Source organism: Frieseomelitta varia, unplaced genomic scaffold, assembly GCF_011392965.1.
Source record: "Frieseomelitta varia isolate USP_RPSP 00005682 unplaced genomic scaffold, Fvar_1.2 scaffold_135, whole genome shotgun sequence".
Classification (NCBI taxonomy): Eukaryota; Metazoa; Arthropoda; class Insecta; order Hymenoptera; family Apidae; genus Frieseomelitta; species Frieseomelitta varia.
This window is the reverse complement of record NW_025109028.1, coordinates 669,744-686,342: the sequence shown is the minus strand read 5'-3', so window position 1 is coordinate 686,342 and position 16,599 is coordinate 669,744. Positions and strand designations below refer to the sequence as shown.

The following is a 16,599-nucleotide window of genomic DNA, read 5'->3' as shown; positions in this document are numbered from 1 at the left end:
ACGACGTTTTGTGTTCATAGAATAACCGGTTTTCTTTTGAATCTGTTGCTAAAAGTCACGTTACGTTAGTGATTTTAATAGTTAGACGCGAAAGGCCCCTTTTCATTCAATTATACGAATTTAAAGAACATACAAATGTACTGTTTGCATTGTGATTCTTCCGTATTTCAATAAAACGACATGTTTAACTTGTTTCAGCAAATTTATGAGCAAAGACGTAAAGAATGTATTGAAACAAACATTTATTGTTTCAGAAAGAGATCTTTTTTTTCATGTAAAATAAAGATGCAACTCTATATATTATTGTTATATATTAGATCTGTTTGTAAATAAAGTTCGAAGAGATCAGTTGGTAATTTTGAAAAAGAAAACGAATTTCAGTCTCATAAGCTTGTGATTTTTTGTTCTAGCCGTAAAAATGTCTCTGCAATTAAACAGAAAAATAAATTGTATAAAACACTAAATGCTCTCTGCGATTATTCCCTCAGTATCTTGTCTTTGTTCTTTGTCTTTCATCTGCGACGAACTGGCTGAAAAAAGAAAAAAATTATCCCGATATACCATCGTGGTTACAGTCGCTGTGACTAACTGGCAAACGCGTTACACGCAAAGACCAGTCCGCCTGGGATCAGCTAGAAAGTTGTAGATGTTGCAACACCACCGCGTTTCCTTTTAACGAACAGAAGAGAGCCACTTGCGAAACCTATTTCAATATTTATTCGAGCCGGCCAATTTCTGGGAATCCTCTGCCCCAGGATCCTTCAAATAAAACATTTAACCAATTACAGGCCACTGCTTATTAGCATTGAGCCACTATCATCCGTCCACGGTGATGAGTTCATCTCGTTTTCTTAAAATCGTACTGTAATTAACAATCACGATCGTTCGAAAGTCAATAAGAATTTTTTTTGACAAGACAGAGTTTATCACGACAACTATTGAATTTCGAACAGATGGAATAAATTGGCAGACTTTCGACGTTGCGAGCTCGTACTTTTTACGAAACAGGATTAAGCAGAAATTTTATGGTGAATTTAAGTTCAGTGCGATTAAATTTTTTATAAATACATAAATACAGTTTATTTGTCGGAGATTAATGTTAAATCTAGTAAACGGCTAGCATGCAAAACGTAATCAACGCGTAAAACAAATCTAGGAGTGATTATAAAAAACTTTAAGGAGCCTTTAAAGAGTCTTTGATTACAATAATAGGAAACTTTAAGTTTATTTATCAGAGATTAATGTTGAATCTAGGAACGACCAACGTATAAAACTACAAATCCAGGCGTGATTGCAACATAAGACTATCGTCAGAAAATAAATCAAAATGAGGAAAACACGCGAAACAAATAAAAGGAAAATTATTCTAAATTTTTCATTCTAAAAGAAACTAAATTGACCACCTGCGCTGGCAACTGATTGCGGACCATAACGAGTGACCAAGCACCGTGTGCAATAATTCGTCGGGTACGATATCACTGGGTAGAAATTATTGAAAATTAACAAATTTATTATTTGTTTTGCCTGGGTTATATTTAAATATACTTAAAACTGAGAGAATATTGCAATTTTGGGAGAAAAAATTCTCGACGTGCATGGCACGTCATTCCAGCGCAAGAGGTTAAAAGAAACTAAGAGCCCAAGTAGGTACGTGCGCTCTTAATTAACTCACGACCGGACGAGAGTGGTGTAACTGAATAGAAAATTGTTTTAGAAGCGAAAGTAAGTCAAAAACGTGAAAAAGAGAAAGTTTTTTTTCATTTAAAGTCCTCTAGAGAAACTTCCAAAAATATGTATGTCGAGTGTACGTGGCGCTCGACGAACTCACGGCTGAATAAAAAGCGCGTTACTAAGCGTTACTGAACCGAGCGGGGGGTTATTGTGCGAGGGAAGATAAGTGTAGGAAACGTAGGATAACATTTTTTCACTCGGCGCCGCGTTTACTCGGAGATAATGGAGTTTGAAATTGGAATCATTGACACCCCATCGAACGAACAGCGCGCCGACTAAACTGCTGTTCGTTTAGCCGGATGTTAGTCGAGTGTATTCGATAAATTTCCAAGCTCAATCCCCTCGAAAATGAAGCCCCGCAAACGAACGTACGTTCGTTCTCTCTTTCGTCGATTTATCTTTCGTCGTTCGTTCTTGAGACACCGCTGCGTGGAAAATATAGAAAACGGATGGTAAAATTCCATTTATCTGAATCTGTCTGGGAACGAATAGTTTTGTACGATGGAAATTCATTGATCTTTTTTCCACTTTTTTCCCTATCATTTTTCATTCGTATAATAGGATTTCACGTTCGGGTTGATTCAATCAACGCTTCCAATCGATTTTTCCGCGATATATTTCTTTCCGACTAATAACATCGTTAGAAATGAAAATATCAGCAAGTCAATCAATATATTAACTGGAAGTAGTTCGCGAACTTTTACGCGATCGTGAGAAATTTGAAGGTATAAATATATATAATATGCGTATAGTAGGCAAAACGTATAAAATATTCAAAATGGAGTGTTTATTGCAATATTTAATAGTAGGCCAAATAAATTTCTATTTAAATTCAGCGTCTTCTCTCTTAAGATTTGGTAATCTCCTTCGTCAAATAGAATGATTAAATTTACTTATAGAATTTCACTTTCCTTATCGTCTAACAATAGTTCTATCGTGCAACGGAGCACTAATTGAAATTTCGTTCGAATAAGTAAACCTCCGTACTAAATTAATTGAATCGAGATTTAAGGAATAGACTTTTCAACATCAAACGTCCCAACGTCCAATCACGCGATCGGTTTAAACATTTGAGTCAAAATTCTGCATTCTATCGTTCATTTAACTCTCTTTGAGAAGGACGAAAAAAGTCTTATTTTCTTTCTTATTATCTAAAAGTTGTTTTGTGCACTGTTTCCCGTGTTGAATTGACAATTACCGATATTCTTTTCGTAAAAAGATCTGATCGGTTACAGTAGGAATAAGTATCCCTGGGGTGTCCCATTTTAATCTGCAAATGCAATTATTTTCGAAACTATTCGTCATTTAAAACGTAGCTAACTGGCTGCCTTTCTTGATCGCTAGCGCTATCCCCTCCACTGCATCGTTCTCCCCACTACGTTGAAATTTCCTCGCCGCGCATGAGCCCTCTCAATCTGTTGATTTCTCTACTAAGAAAGTACACTGACCTGCACTCTCTGATTTAAAAAATGTCTCAAATGCATTTTTGTTTTTCTGTTTTGAGAGGACAGTACAATTTGGCAGTACGATTAATTTGTCTTTAAATAGACGCACGTAGGAGATGTCCATCTTTACGAAAAACAGAAGAAAATGCATTTGAGACATTTTTTTTAAACGACAAACAGTCGTTTTTTCGCAGATAAATGCATTTGTAGATCAAACTGCTACGCCCTGTATATAAAGTGCCGGTACGTGTCAATATATTTTTACTCGTGCACGAAACGTTCCGCCAAGTCTATCCTTTCCTGTCGTACGAACAAAATTTCCTACCCTCCTCACGTATCGGGAACCCAACCCTGTCCTTCACGTCAACGTCCTATTGTTCGACACGCGTCAGCTTTTCAGCAACATTTTCGAGCAAACATTCGCAGGGTGCAAACACGTAACGAACGGATACACACGTGGAAAAGCACGAAAACCGTGCGGGGAAACGCAGGGAAACTTCTCTCGACGCCTCCGGGGAACTACGCGCCGAAAATTGTACAGAACTATTTCCCGGCGATTCATATCCCACGGCGGTGGAGAATTCACCAAGCGAATTACGAAGGCGAGCTACGAGTTACGAAGAAACAGCCAGCCAGAATTTAATTGAACGTTGACGACGCATTATTCCGGCGGTTGCCCCGTAGAAATCCTCCACCTTCGCCGTTTCCAGTTTCAATTAAATTCAATGTTAACGCTGCGGCCGTTCGTTGATTACCCTCTCGAGAAATTGTTTCTCCTGCGTTTGTTCGTTCTATTCGTTTTCTTTCTTTCTTCTTTTTTCTTTTTTTTTTTAATCTAATTTTAGATTAGATACATACACAGAGAGCATAGCGGTCTATCGGTTTTTAGATTGGTTCTCTAAATTTCTTGATTTCATTGACTTTCGATTCTCCAAAAACGAACGAGTAGCTTGTCGCAAGATAGATCTCCCGCTTTGTATTGATTACAAGATATGACGTGCTGTCGTCGTGAAAATTGTATGCATATTCTTACCACATCGTTGTGGAATTTATTAATGGATATTATATTGTTCACGTATTTCTGTTCACATAACGCGCTAATTATTTTAGAAAGTCGAGATCAGATTTCACCGGCAAGTGGGTACAATTGAACGTGGATTTATATATACGACATTTTCGTGTCTTGTAACGAAATATATATCCCTATATATTTTCGAACGAAGCTTTCCTTTTATCAAATTCCATATTTCATTTTCATAAAATTTTCACGCACTTGTAGAAAATTTGAAACATGGAGACATACAAAATATCGAACGCACACTGTTACAATATTTAATAGTCTCTCCGTTCCAAATTGCCAAATCTGCTGTGTTGTCCCAGAATGCTTGTTACGTATCAAAATTGGTAAAGATGAAAGACTTCTTTAGATCGCGCTCAGTAGGCACTCTTTACTGCTCCAAAAAAATTTGTCACACTGAAAAAAAAAAAAAAAAAATCGTTCGCGTCAAAGACGAAGAGCAGAGAGAGAAAGAAAGGAAGGGAAGACGGTTCATCGAACGGTCCAGCACTCGAGGTTAGCAGCCGCGGTAATCTTCGTACACTTAATTGGACGTTGATGAGAGGCGTCAGAGAGATAGGTGCTCGCGGTGAAGTGTCGAGCGTGCGCGCGGACGAGCCCGAGGCCTGCGAAGAGATCGTCGCCAGCCATTTCACGCCGTTGGAGAACGTCGTATCCGGGCCGTGTCTAGCCTCGAAAGGAATCGAAGCCGCGGGATAACAGCCTTTTAGAAGAAATTGCCTCTCTCGTTTCTCCCGTCCCGACCGCCGTGAATCTTTGTCTTGGCAACCGGCGGAAACCGGGTCCCGCGAAAACGGCAGCCCTCTCCGCGCTCCTTTTGTTTCCTCTTCGTCCGGGAACCTTTTATCCTTTGTTTGCGCTTATCGATACAATTCTCGAATATTCCCCTTGAAAATGGGGAATGCGAGCGATCGAGCTGAATGCACAACGCCAGCTTCTCCAACGGTGAAGTTCATCTTTTGCATTTTAATTCCACGTGAAACAGATGATATTGATTGTTGTTGTTGTTGTTGTTGTTGTTGTTGTTGTTGTTTCATCAGAGGAGGGTGGAAAGTTTGTTTGGAAGGGGCACGAGTAAACTTGAAACGATATTTTCGCAAAGAAATGGTAAGTGTTCGCAAAACACTCTTCGTAGAACTGACTTTGGTTTAAAGGTCGATTTAAATTGACTCGACGAATTTGTGACGAGAATTAAACGAGCCTTCTGTAACACACTGTCGAACTAATGAAGTCCTCCGAGCTGTACGCGCGTGCCAGAATTCAAACACACACACACACACACACACACACACACACACACACACACACACACACACACACACACACGCTCAAATTGAAATTTTCAAATTGATGTGTAATCGTCATCAAGTCCGGATTTGATCCTTGGCACACGCTGAATCGTATATAGAAAAGAAACGTAGTTTCTATTGACTGAACTTGAGAAGAAAAATGTTTACTGCAAGGTAAAAAAATACTCTTAACACTGCAGCAACCAAACCTGTTAATCTGACGACCGATTCTAGATTTTCTTTCTTTAAAATTGCTTAAAAAAATACTAGTATTTTTAACGATTAATAATTAATAACGATTTCTCTTCGAGGCAGAAACATACTTGTGCAAATCCATTTATTTTAATTATTCGCAGGATATTTTGATACCTATTGAATGTTAATCAATAATTCTTCCAACGTTAATCAGCGTACGAAGATTGTTGCCAGCAAAGTCCAAAGAATAATTATTATTATATCATGTTATTATGGTATTGTTATTATATTGTAATAATAAGTCCAAAGAATAATTATTATTATATCATAAATTCGAATTTGAATAAGTTTTATCAGCTCCGTTGGTCATGTGGTATCCCATTGATTGAACGAAAGGAATGAAACGAGAATTACGTCCGACCAGACTGCAACTATCATCATCGGCACGGACGAAAAACCGGCATAATGGACGGTCGTCGTACATTCGTGGATCGTTAGGGCAAGTTATTTTTTTTTTTTTTTTTTTCCATCGCAGGTAATACGCAGCGAGTTAACTTCGCCTGATCGGCCAGTTTTCTCCGGCGCCTTTGCAGGCGAAAGTTCGATACCCGGAGGCGGGTTTGCTCGTAATTTCATTTGCGCCTGCACGTCTTCACTTCGTGTCGCGTTACGGCTGCCGCTGGACCCACGGTCTGGAAAATCGGACGCCCGGAAAATTACGCCGCTACTGTCCGTTTGCTGATTCTTCACGGTCGGTCGCAACCGAAAATGGAGACATTCGGGCCGCGTCCTAACGAATCGCCTTGATACCGCGACGAAAGACCAAACGTAATAATGGACTCTCTGTCACGGTCCAGCGAGAACGACGGGGATGATAAAACGCGGTGAAAATACGCGGTTGATATAAATAAAAGTTGTTGTAGATTAAAATTGCACACGTCCTGTTCTTGAGCGTGACTTGTGTCACTAGTGGCAGTGACAAGTGATTTTTAAAGAAGTGAACATCGAAAGTGACTTTTAAAGAATAAACGACTTGTGTCATTTTTAAGTGACTCGTGTCCTTTGAATGTTTCATGTAATTCTGTCTATTAAATATCCTGGAAAGAATACAATAATGCACTATTCCATGCATCTTTGTATCTTGAGATTCATACAATTCATGTAATTTATATATTTATGTAATTCGTCTAATTTATATATTTATATAATTCATATAATTTATATTTTTATATAAAAAAATAATATTTCCATAAAAATATAATTTACATTTTTATATAATTCACGTAATTTACAAAAATATAATTTATATTTTTATAGAAAAAAAATAACAACATTTCTATAAAAATATAATTTATATTTTTATATAATTCACGTGATTTACATGATTCATGCGATTTGAAAACTGAAACATACGTGTAAGATCATCCTGTTCAGTCTATTAAACATCCTATTCCATATCAGTTTATTAAATATCCTGGAAAGAACACCCGTACCTCGAATATTTCACGTAATGCACTACTCCATGCATTCTTCTATCTCGAGATTCACCGTGAACGCACGAAAAACCCTGGGTCGATAATATTCCATTCTCCATTGCACTCAGATATATCGTGCTGCTGCCCGAGAGAAGAGATATTCAAACGTGAACCGTGGAAATCAAACAGAGAGAGGGTCGAAGACACCGGGAAAAGAATTCTGTATTGCAAGTTACGATTCCTCCTGAAGAAACCGCTGCCTCCGCGTTCCCTTCGCCGATAATAGAATGGAGGAACGAAGAAAGAAGCTAGACCAAAGGGGGGAAGGAGGAGGGAGGGAAAGGTTTGATATATCTCGGCGGCGATTCTCCCCGCGGTGGTTCGTGCTCGGAAAGCCCGAGGAGATCATTGAATTTTGAAGTGAAGCCACTTGGACGGTGACGCCGATGGGATTCGATTTCGAGAGGCAGGAAAACCGAGGTGGAAAAAGAGGAGAGAGAGCTCGATCGTGATGGCGCTGAACCGTCGCCACTGTTCGTCCCCCCTCCCCCCCCCCCCTCGATCCTTTCAGTTTATTACGATAACCGTGAATCTTGCTCCGCGGTTTGGCAAAAACGCGGCTCGAGAGAAATTTACGATAAACGAAGCGAGTGATGAAGAAAGGAAGGAGAAGGAAGACGAATTATTGTTATCGCACGCCCGGAATAGAATGTAATCGTAGAAATTTATGGTGTCACGTGAGGAGGTGACTCCAGCTGCCGAAGGTATTGAAACATCTACGGGGAGATACTTCGGGCCACGGATTCCCGGTTATTATTTATTTCGCGCGTGGCCTTGCGTTCGATCTACAGGTCCATGCAAAAGCGGCGTGGTGAAATATATGCGAGAGCTCGCGTCAATGAATAATATTTAAAGGTTATTCTAAGAGAGTAACATTTGAAATATTCTTTGGCGAGGTACTTGAGGCACAAGTGGCTTTAAGAGGTGGCTATTATAATCGAATAACGATTTAGAGGTATAAAAGTTCATAGTGTGTTGAAATACTCCAATGGGAAACTGAAATCTGAATATGAACTATCGTGTACTTTGTGATATATAATAAACATTATTATATATCAGTATATAATAATATAACGTTTATAATATGTAAAGTACTCTGAAGAATTAATACAATTTAGATATGAGTTATAATAATGAAATACTCTTCAGTCTTCGAAACTGGAGTTTAGAGCAGAATAATGTAAATCTTGTATAAATGAAATTAATTAATTTTTGCATATCTATCCCAGTGTTTCATAAGATCAACAGTATCTATCTATAATTCAGGAGGATTTCTTGATACAAGACAGTAACAAGAAAATACTTATACTTACCTGACTTAAATAAATACTTAAAAAAATATTTGAATAAATACTTAAAAAGAAACAAACATATATATATGCATATTTAAGAACTACAGATTTTTAATTCCATGATACGAGTTTCGCGCGGATCTCAGTGAAAAATTTAGCGATCTCCAGAAAATATGTACAGACAGTAAGGATCGCGCGCTACTTTTGCATCGTCCGGTAGAGCAACGCGGCGTTTAAATGTAAAATCGTGTCAGCGGCGCAACGAGAAAGACGGGTATATATCAGTGCAGCAACAAGCGGTAAGGTAGGTGGTCGCGTAATTTTTTTTTTTTTTCCTTTTTTCTCTCTCCCTTTTCTTTTTCGCTGTTACTCGATTTGCTCACCTGCCCGACGCACGGGAGCTTTTACCTGTGTAAATGAAACTCGACTCGCCTCCGTTCACCAACCGTGCACCGGCGTCGAACGACTGGTACCGTGTTACTACGAACGAAAGATCCTTGTGGACTCTTGGGTTTCCACGAAGAATATCGAGTGACGTTACCGAAGCAAATAGATCAGCGATCGGTCGATGGATTATCGTGTATCGCCCGGGAGACAACACACTCCCCGTTGGTTGATGGCTTTTGTGTTCAGCCTCTCTTCGTTTATTTTTTAAACTCCGATCAATAAGGCGAATTCGTTTTTCTTTCTTTCTTTTTCTTTTTTTTTTTTTCTGCATTGACTGGGAGGTCGGAACTTAGGTAAGGGATTAGCGTGCTATCGATTGATGCGTTAAATTTCTTATTTCTTTGGTGAATGTGCCTCGCTGATCAGTTTATTATGTGGAGAGACTCCACAGTCAATGTATGTATGCCATTTATGCTTGTCAAGGGGAACGTTTAGTTATAGTATTGCAATGATTATATTGTGACTGAAGCTTGTCGTCAGTTGACAATAAAAGAAATCTAACGATAAAATATTTTAGAATTATTGAAAATTTTTTTTCACGGCTTTGCGCAACATGATCTCGAAGACTCTCCTTAAAGTTTGTCGTACGAATTATTTTCGCCATTTTATTATACTTTGAATTAAGAATCAAACCGGAAAAATTCAGTGAAATGATGAAAAGAAAATTATGCAACAAGTTGTAAAGGAGAAATTTCAATCTTCAAGATCACCGTTGATTATAAGAAAAATATTTTAACAGTTTTTGGAAATGTTTTGAATTTCTACAATTTTCGGAAAAAAAAAAAACGAACGCAGGAGTATTAATGGAGGCCAAGTGGATAGTCATACGATTTCTTTCTTTCGTGAACTTGTAACATACAAGCTTTCACGCGTGGCTCATTGATCTTTAGATTAAGAAATTCTGTTCATTGATAACAAATCGAAATGCAATTAATAGTGGTCCTAACTACAACATTCCTAGGTAATAAATCTACGAACCAATCAGCGTTAAGAAGCGTTTCAAACGAATCGAAACTGGTAGCCCGTGTCGATTACGAAAAATCGAACGAATCACGGTGGAACTTCCCTTATACGTATCGCAACGGCTAATTAACGCGAAATCCCCCCCGTTAATCTCGTGATTTTCGTGCACTAGCTTTCAGGCACTCGACATTTCCTCGAAAAAGGAAATATCGTTTTCGCGAGTATCCTTTTCTCCCAGGCGCTCGCGTAATCGCGCGGAAAACCAATTAACCCCGTTAAGGCTCTCCCGTCGAAGAATCGCGCTACCTCGGTAGTTCTCGCATTAATGAGATTAATATCGTCCCTATAGAAATTTAAAAAAATTTACTTTAATTATCCCGCATGCTGGGATTATGCCGTGTTCACTTCTCGCCGCTGTAATTCGCGTGACATCGCGTTTGAAACACTTTCGTCGTGCTCGCAGGAGGTAACCGGTAACTGGGTCGAAAACGTAGAACCGTCGAGCCTAACAATTCGATTATCGCGAAGCCCGCCGACGTGTAACGCTCGCAGGTCATCCGCCTCCGGCTGACGAAATAGAGTGGATCCGCCGGTGTCTGTCCGACGCCTGTACGGCGCGAGCCTCCCGTTCGCAAGACTTCCGTGAAGGTGAAACTCCGGCGAAGAAGGCCGAAAGAAGAAGAAGAAGAAGAAGAGGGGCGAGACACCTTCTTCTCCGGCACCGTGTCTGCGTCTGTTCGCGGCGACTGGCTTTCGCGTTCTCTACGTGCCTCAACGATTTAGTCGCGCCTAGACGACAGTCACGATCGGCTGTTTCGTTCGTACGCTGTACGCGTTCCTCCGCGCACATCATATAAATCGTTTCGATAAAACTCGCGAAGACAACGAAGTTCCAAGCATGAAGTTCGACGAATTTGTTGTGTTTGTAATTCTACGATCTGAGGACTGACCCCAAGTTTTGGGTCAAATTGATAAATATAATTTAGCGAAACGTATAGTATAAATATAACGTAGAATACTGTAGTATAATATACTATAGTATAGTGAGAATTTAATAAACATACTATAGCATAGCGAGAATTTAATAAATATAGTACAGTAGAAAGTCTCGTCCCAGTAATGAAATTCTAGTATGAAGATTCGCAATTCGCTTATGATCGTAAAGACTGGCCCAAATTTGATCAAATTGATAAATACAGTGTGTAGTATAGTGAAAGTTTAATAAATATCATATAGACAATACTATAGTACAGTGAAAATTTAATAAATGTAGTACAGTAGAAAGTCTCGTTTAGAACGATTCTCTTTACGTTGTCCGACTTCCAATGTGAAATTCTAGTATGAAGATTCGCAATTCGTTCACGGGCTTACGATCCTGAAGAACTTTCCCAAATTTGATCCAATTAATAAATATAATTTAGCAGAGTATAATAGTAAAGTGAAAATTTAATAAACATAGTACAACAAAGTGCAAAATTTTGATAAATCTAATAGAATATAACGTAAAGTCTTGTTAAGAACGATTGTTCGAAATTTTCAAGCACGAGGTTTACAAGATAAATTTTTCAAGATTAAGTTAACAAATGCATTTACAGTATAGTAAAAGTCTAAGAAATTTAACGTAGTAACGTAGTAAAGAGATCTTGTTGAAAACGAATCTCCTTGTGATTAACGCAGTTACGTGCTTGTGTATTTGAAACGTTATGCGGTGCATCGCAACAGAGCGACAGTAAGATGGTGAGAACGTTGATTTTGGAACTGTTCGAGGCTTCCAGTTAAAATCAATTGGTACCGCGTTAGTCGAGTATTGTTCGGGCATCGTGCTTGCTGGATATCCTGCGTGGAACAGCCAGAGATTCAAATGTGATAAAAGATATGATGGTGATAAGCGCGTTGAAGCATGTCGCGAACGCGGCGACCAACGCTGTTCACTCGGCGACGAATAGCACCGGCACTGGACACGGCCACGCTAATTCCGGTACGTTTTAATTATATTCATCCGACGTGTATTTTATATCCCGTATCTCTGCCACGGGATCTAATATCACGTTCATATAATATTCCTTAGTTCCTCATTCATTCGCGATGAATTCATTCCTCGGCGCCGCGAGTTGAAAATTCCCACAATAACCTTAAATGACGACTGATGGAGATTTCAGAAAACGGGCGTAATCTTGATTCTGGCGTGGAGATCATAGATCATAAACCGCAAATGTAATTTTAAATTCCATTTGTAAATTCTAGAGTGGCAAATTCGTAAATTATAAATTATATTGTATAACTGTATTGTTCAGTACTGAATTATTTATTTCGAGAAATATTTCTATCGACTAATTATCGAGGACATTATAGTTTCGATACGGACAATTTTATTTGACTTTTTTACTTAATTTTTGCCGATGACGAACGTAAGGGTGGCAAGGAACTTTTCTACAAAATTGCAATCACACCGCGACTACGGTGTAATTAAACGTTTAAAATGCATCGGATCTTACGGTATCGATTGAATCCAAACACGATAGCGAGCCGTGATTAAACGCTTATCTGAAGCGTTCGTGAAAGGCTGAACGCGTGTGTCGCGAGTGACAGGAAGCGTAGCTACCTCCGATCTAATTTCCTTCGGTTTATTAATCACGACGACGTCGCGTCGTTTAATTAGCCGTCACAAATCAGACGACCAGCCGACTCCTCTTTAATGAACCACTTTGTTCGCCAGAAATCTTATTTTCGCTTTTCAACGTACGTGATGTCCCGTTGCCATAAAATTTCGATAATTTCCGATGAAATATACATATATATATATACACATATATATTATATGTATGCATCACATACGATGTGATCTTATTTTATCATTGGTAATGATACGTACGCGAGTTGACAGTAAACGAAAATAGCACAGTATTTAACCCTTTTAATATTTTTATAAAAATTGCTTCGTAAATATGTTTACGGTTACTAGAAACAGGGCATGAAAGATCGGCAGATATAAAACCCTCTGAACATTTCTACAAAAATTTATACACAGCATTTTCGAACCTTCTAAATTCCGGTGGTTCAAGTTTATCATCACATTATAAAATTAGAGTAGTAATTGTAATCGTGACATTTTCAAACCTTGAGAATAATATTAGAGTAATTGACAATGTAATTACGATGGTTAAATCTCAGAATAGTACGAATCGTTTTTAAATGCAAACAAGGTCGTACTAAGTATTGAACAATTATCAAACTCGTTTCTTTTTTTCACAATGGAATATTTCTACTTCTTTTAATACAAAATGTTAATTTATGTTACTCATGCACGTTGATAAAAGCACTACGAAAGAACGCATATAAGAAGAATTTTATGTCATTTGTTGAATGAAAGGAAATTTAATAAGTTTTAGAATGTGCTATCTCGTTATCCCGCAGTGTACACGATGTGCATCTATTCAAATGTTTCGTGAATATTTTCGTGAACCGATTTACATATACTTGTAATAACAAATCCATCCTCAGTGAAATATCGTGCTCAAATTCAACAGGAATCGTGCTGTTCAAAAAATTCTGCCGGGTGAAGTCGAGTTTTACGTAATCGTTAGGAATCGATCGAGGAAAGATCGATCCAGATGCCCGATCAGCCGCGGTTTTCTTCCTCCGCAGTTTTTTCCCACTCTTCGCTCGGTTCACTCCGGGCGAAAGCATCCGCACGTTTCGCTCGATTGTATTCATATTGGAATATCGGTTGCGCAAAACGCGAAAGGTTACACAGCCGTAAGATCCGCGGAGAGCACGGAGAGTTTTCTTCTTTTCGACACCCGCAGAACAAACTTGCAGGTATCGCGATCGATGGAAACGATCGTTGTACAGATACGACAGACTCTGATGCTAATCGACAGGTAATTATTGAATTTTATCTAGCGCGATTCGAGAGGACACGTGGAACGGAGGATCCCGTGTAGAAAGGTCGAGTCTTTACATTGCACAATTGGTAGAGAACGCTGTTTCTTCGGCAATTTTCTTCTGCATTGTTCGAGGCAATTTTGAGACATCCGATTTCGTTGACACGATTGGTAATTTAATTTGTCAATTTTGTGAAAATTATCGGTGTTCAATTTCTAATCGTTCTGTATGTAGTGCCATTTTTCGAATTTACAGCATTATTCGTACAATTTGAATAGAAAATTGAATAAAAGTAATAGTGATAATAAATAAAAAATGAATATAATCTTTAATAATTAATTTTTGTAAACCAACGCCTGACTTAACGTATCTTCAGGGACGTATGTTACGTTTTCTTGTTTTAAATTAAGATTATTAAATAAGTGAATGAAATGAAAGCAAAAAACTTGCTGTAAAATATACTCGAACAAAAGATTGAATCGTTTCTCCTTCCTTAAAAATTTCGCTCCTGAACAGATTAGTAATTAAATATTCGATTAATATTTTAACACTGCTATTTCTTCAGATCACTTGGACTCAATCGCATCGTTTAAAAATTTGTCAAGGGAAATATTATATATATGTAGTTGCATGAAAAATATTAAAACTTCTTTATAAAATGGAAAAGAAATTAAACCATAAAATTAGATTAGATTTAAGAAACTATTTTCTCACTTGGAATATTCTATCCCAAGCATGTAGATATTTCAATATAATAATAATAATGAATTTCAATATAATAATAATACGAATTCGCGATAAGGAAAAGCTCGTTTATTTAGATGCACGAATATTATGAATCTTCGAGAAAGTCTCGAAGGCAAGTTTGCAAAGCCCGACTTGCGACTAAAACAAACTGTTTATGCGGCCCTCGCGGTAATTTCCATTGCACGAAGAAACTACAAGCGAAGACATTTACCGTCACGATACCCGTGCTCCCTTACGAGAACGGAATCGCAACTTTCTTGCCACGCCTAATGTCAAGAGCGCCGTTCTGCACTCTTCGTTCCAATCCATCCGCCATTCTCTACCACCCGACACACTAACGTGCACTTACTACCGAAAGGACAAGTCAAACAGCAACTCAGGCTCGTAGCGAGTTTGGAACTCGATTAATTTGAAACACCTGGTCTGGTCGCGATTTTTCATTGTAAGCGACTCGAGCAGGAGCGATCGAAAGATTAATTAAATCAGATTCTTTTCGTCTTTTCAAACAAATTCTATTCGAATTTATATTTATATACGAATCACGTGTGTAACTTGCACACCTTATAATAACTTTCAAATTATGCGTGTAAAGAAGAAATATGGCGTGTGTCGAAGGGTATCGAAATTTTCAAGATCACCTTTATTTTTTTTTTTTTTTTAATTGGACCACATATTTTTTTTATCATAAATCAAAGGAATAATTAAATTTCAAATAAAAAGGTATTAAGCTCGAAGATGCTAAGAGCTACTAAATCACGATATATAGGGTGTTTCAAAACTTAAACTTCCAGAGCTTAAGGGTTATATAAAATTCCAAATGCTTTATCATAAAGTTATGAACAAACATTGTATACATGAGATATACAAATAGCATTTTTCACTACAATACGCAAATGGCGTCATTGAGTACATGTGATAACAATTTCGCATCATTAATTATAATAATGCATCAAAAAGTAATTTTTAGTTCCACTAAAGCTTGATATCAGTGGATAATAAAATTAACAACGCTATAAAATTCCTGAAGAATTTTGCTGAGTTTCAATAAAATTACGTTTTTATTTCTTTGAACTAGTTCTCCGCGTGAAGTTGCTTCTGTTGAATAAATATTTCATCTTAAAGCGATCCATGAGGAAAAACTCAGACGATAAAGGAAATAAATGGTGTTTATTTATAATTCTATAACAAGGTAATTACTGACAAACTTTATGTAACATTTCTCTTTACTTTTCATGTGTTCATCAAGCTGAAGGCTATGTTCGAGACACCTTATATTTAAATTTTAGACTCAAAAGTTACATATTATATGCCTTACAGAATTATACAATTTTATAGAAAAATCCGAGAATTATACATTTCGTGTATAAAATATTATCAAATACCATGTATATTTTTGTACATTTTTAGAAGCTGCGAGAACAAAATACCGGTGAAACCGACTAATTCTATCATTGATTGGCATAATAGTACGCCAATTGATAACGCGATAGCGCGTTCGTTTTTTATTTGATTTCACGTCACGATCCACGCGTTCCCATTTCCATCCGCGTTAAATATTAGTTCGGGGGGAAATAGCGACCGGATCGACGAGTGACACACGCGGGGGATATTTTTACGGTTAGGCCAAATAATTTATTTTTGCGCGGGGAATTTCATGTTGCATGCAGTTTCAGGCGAAATTGAACGAACGCGTTCGGAAATGTCCTCATGTTCTGGTTGATTGGAATAGCGAAGGTTACTCGATTTCGACGAGTCCCGTTCGACACGGCGTATGTAATATTCAAAGTAGACATCCCGGCTCGTGTATAGCTTATGGAATACGCCCCGTTGCGAAAGTTCCCTTTGGCTTTTAGACCGCTTTTGACATGTCGCTGTTGTGGAAATTCCGATTGTGCAAAACGTTGCGAGATGTTAAATGTAGCTATCGTTTTGAAACATTGCTCCCGAAAATAGAGGATAGAAATTTTCGTACATCTCAGAGAGAGAGAGAGA

At 38.0% G+C, this 16,599-nt stretch overlaps 1 protein-coding gene across 4 annotated transcripts in view; it reads left to right on the top strand.

The window, feature by feature from the left end:
- LOC122530812 (tyrosine-protein kinase Btk29A) overlaps positions 1-16,599 on the top strand; it is a 253,356-nt gene that overhangs the window by 168,489 nt on the left and 68,268 nt on the right. The window contains exon 1 of one of the 4 annotated variants that reach the window (XM_043658142.1): positions 11,684-11,953. The exons of the other annotated variants lie outside the window; for them this stretch is intronic. Coding sequence (XP_043514077.1) covers positions 11,851-11,953 — 103 coding nt within the window. The 5' untranslated portion in view covers positions 11,684-11,850. Of the gene's footprint in view, positions 1-11,683; positions 11,954-16,599 lie in introns of those variants that run through there. 4 annotated transcript variants of the gene reach the window in all.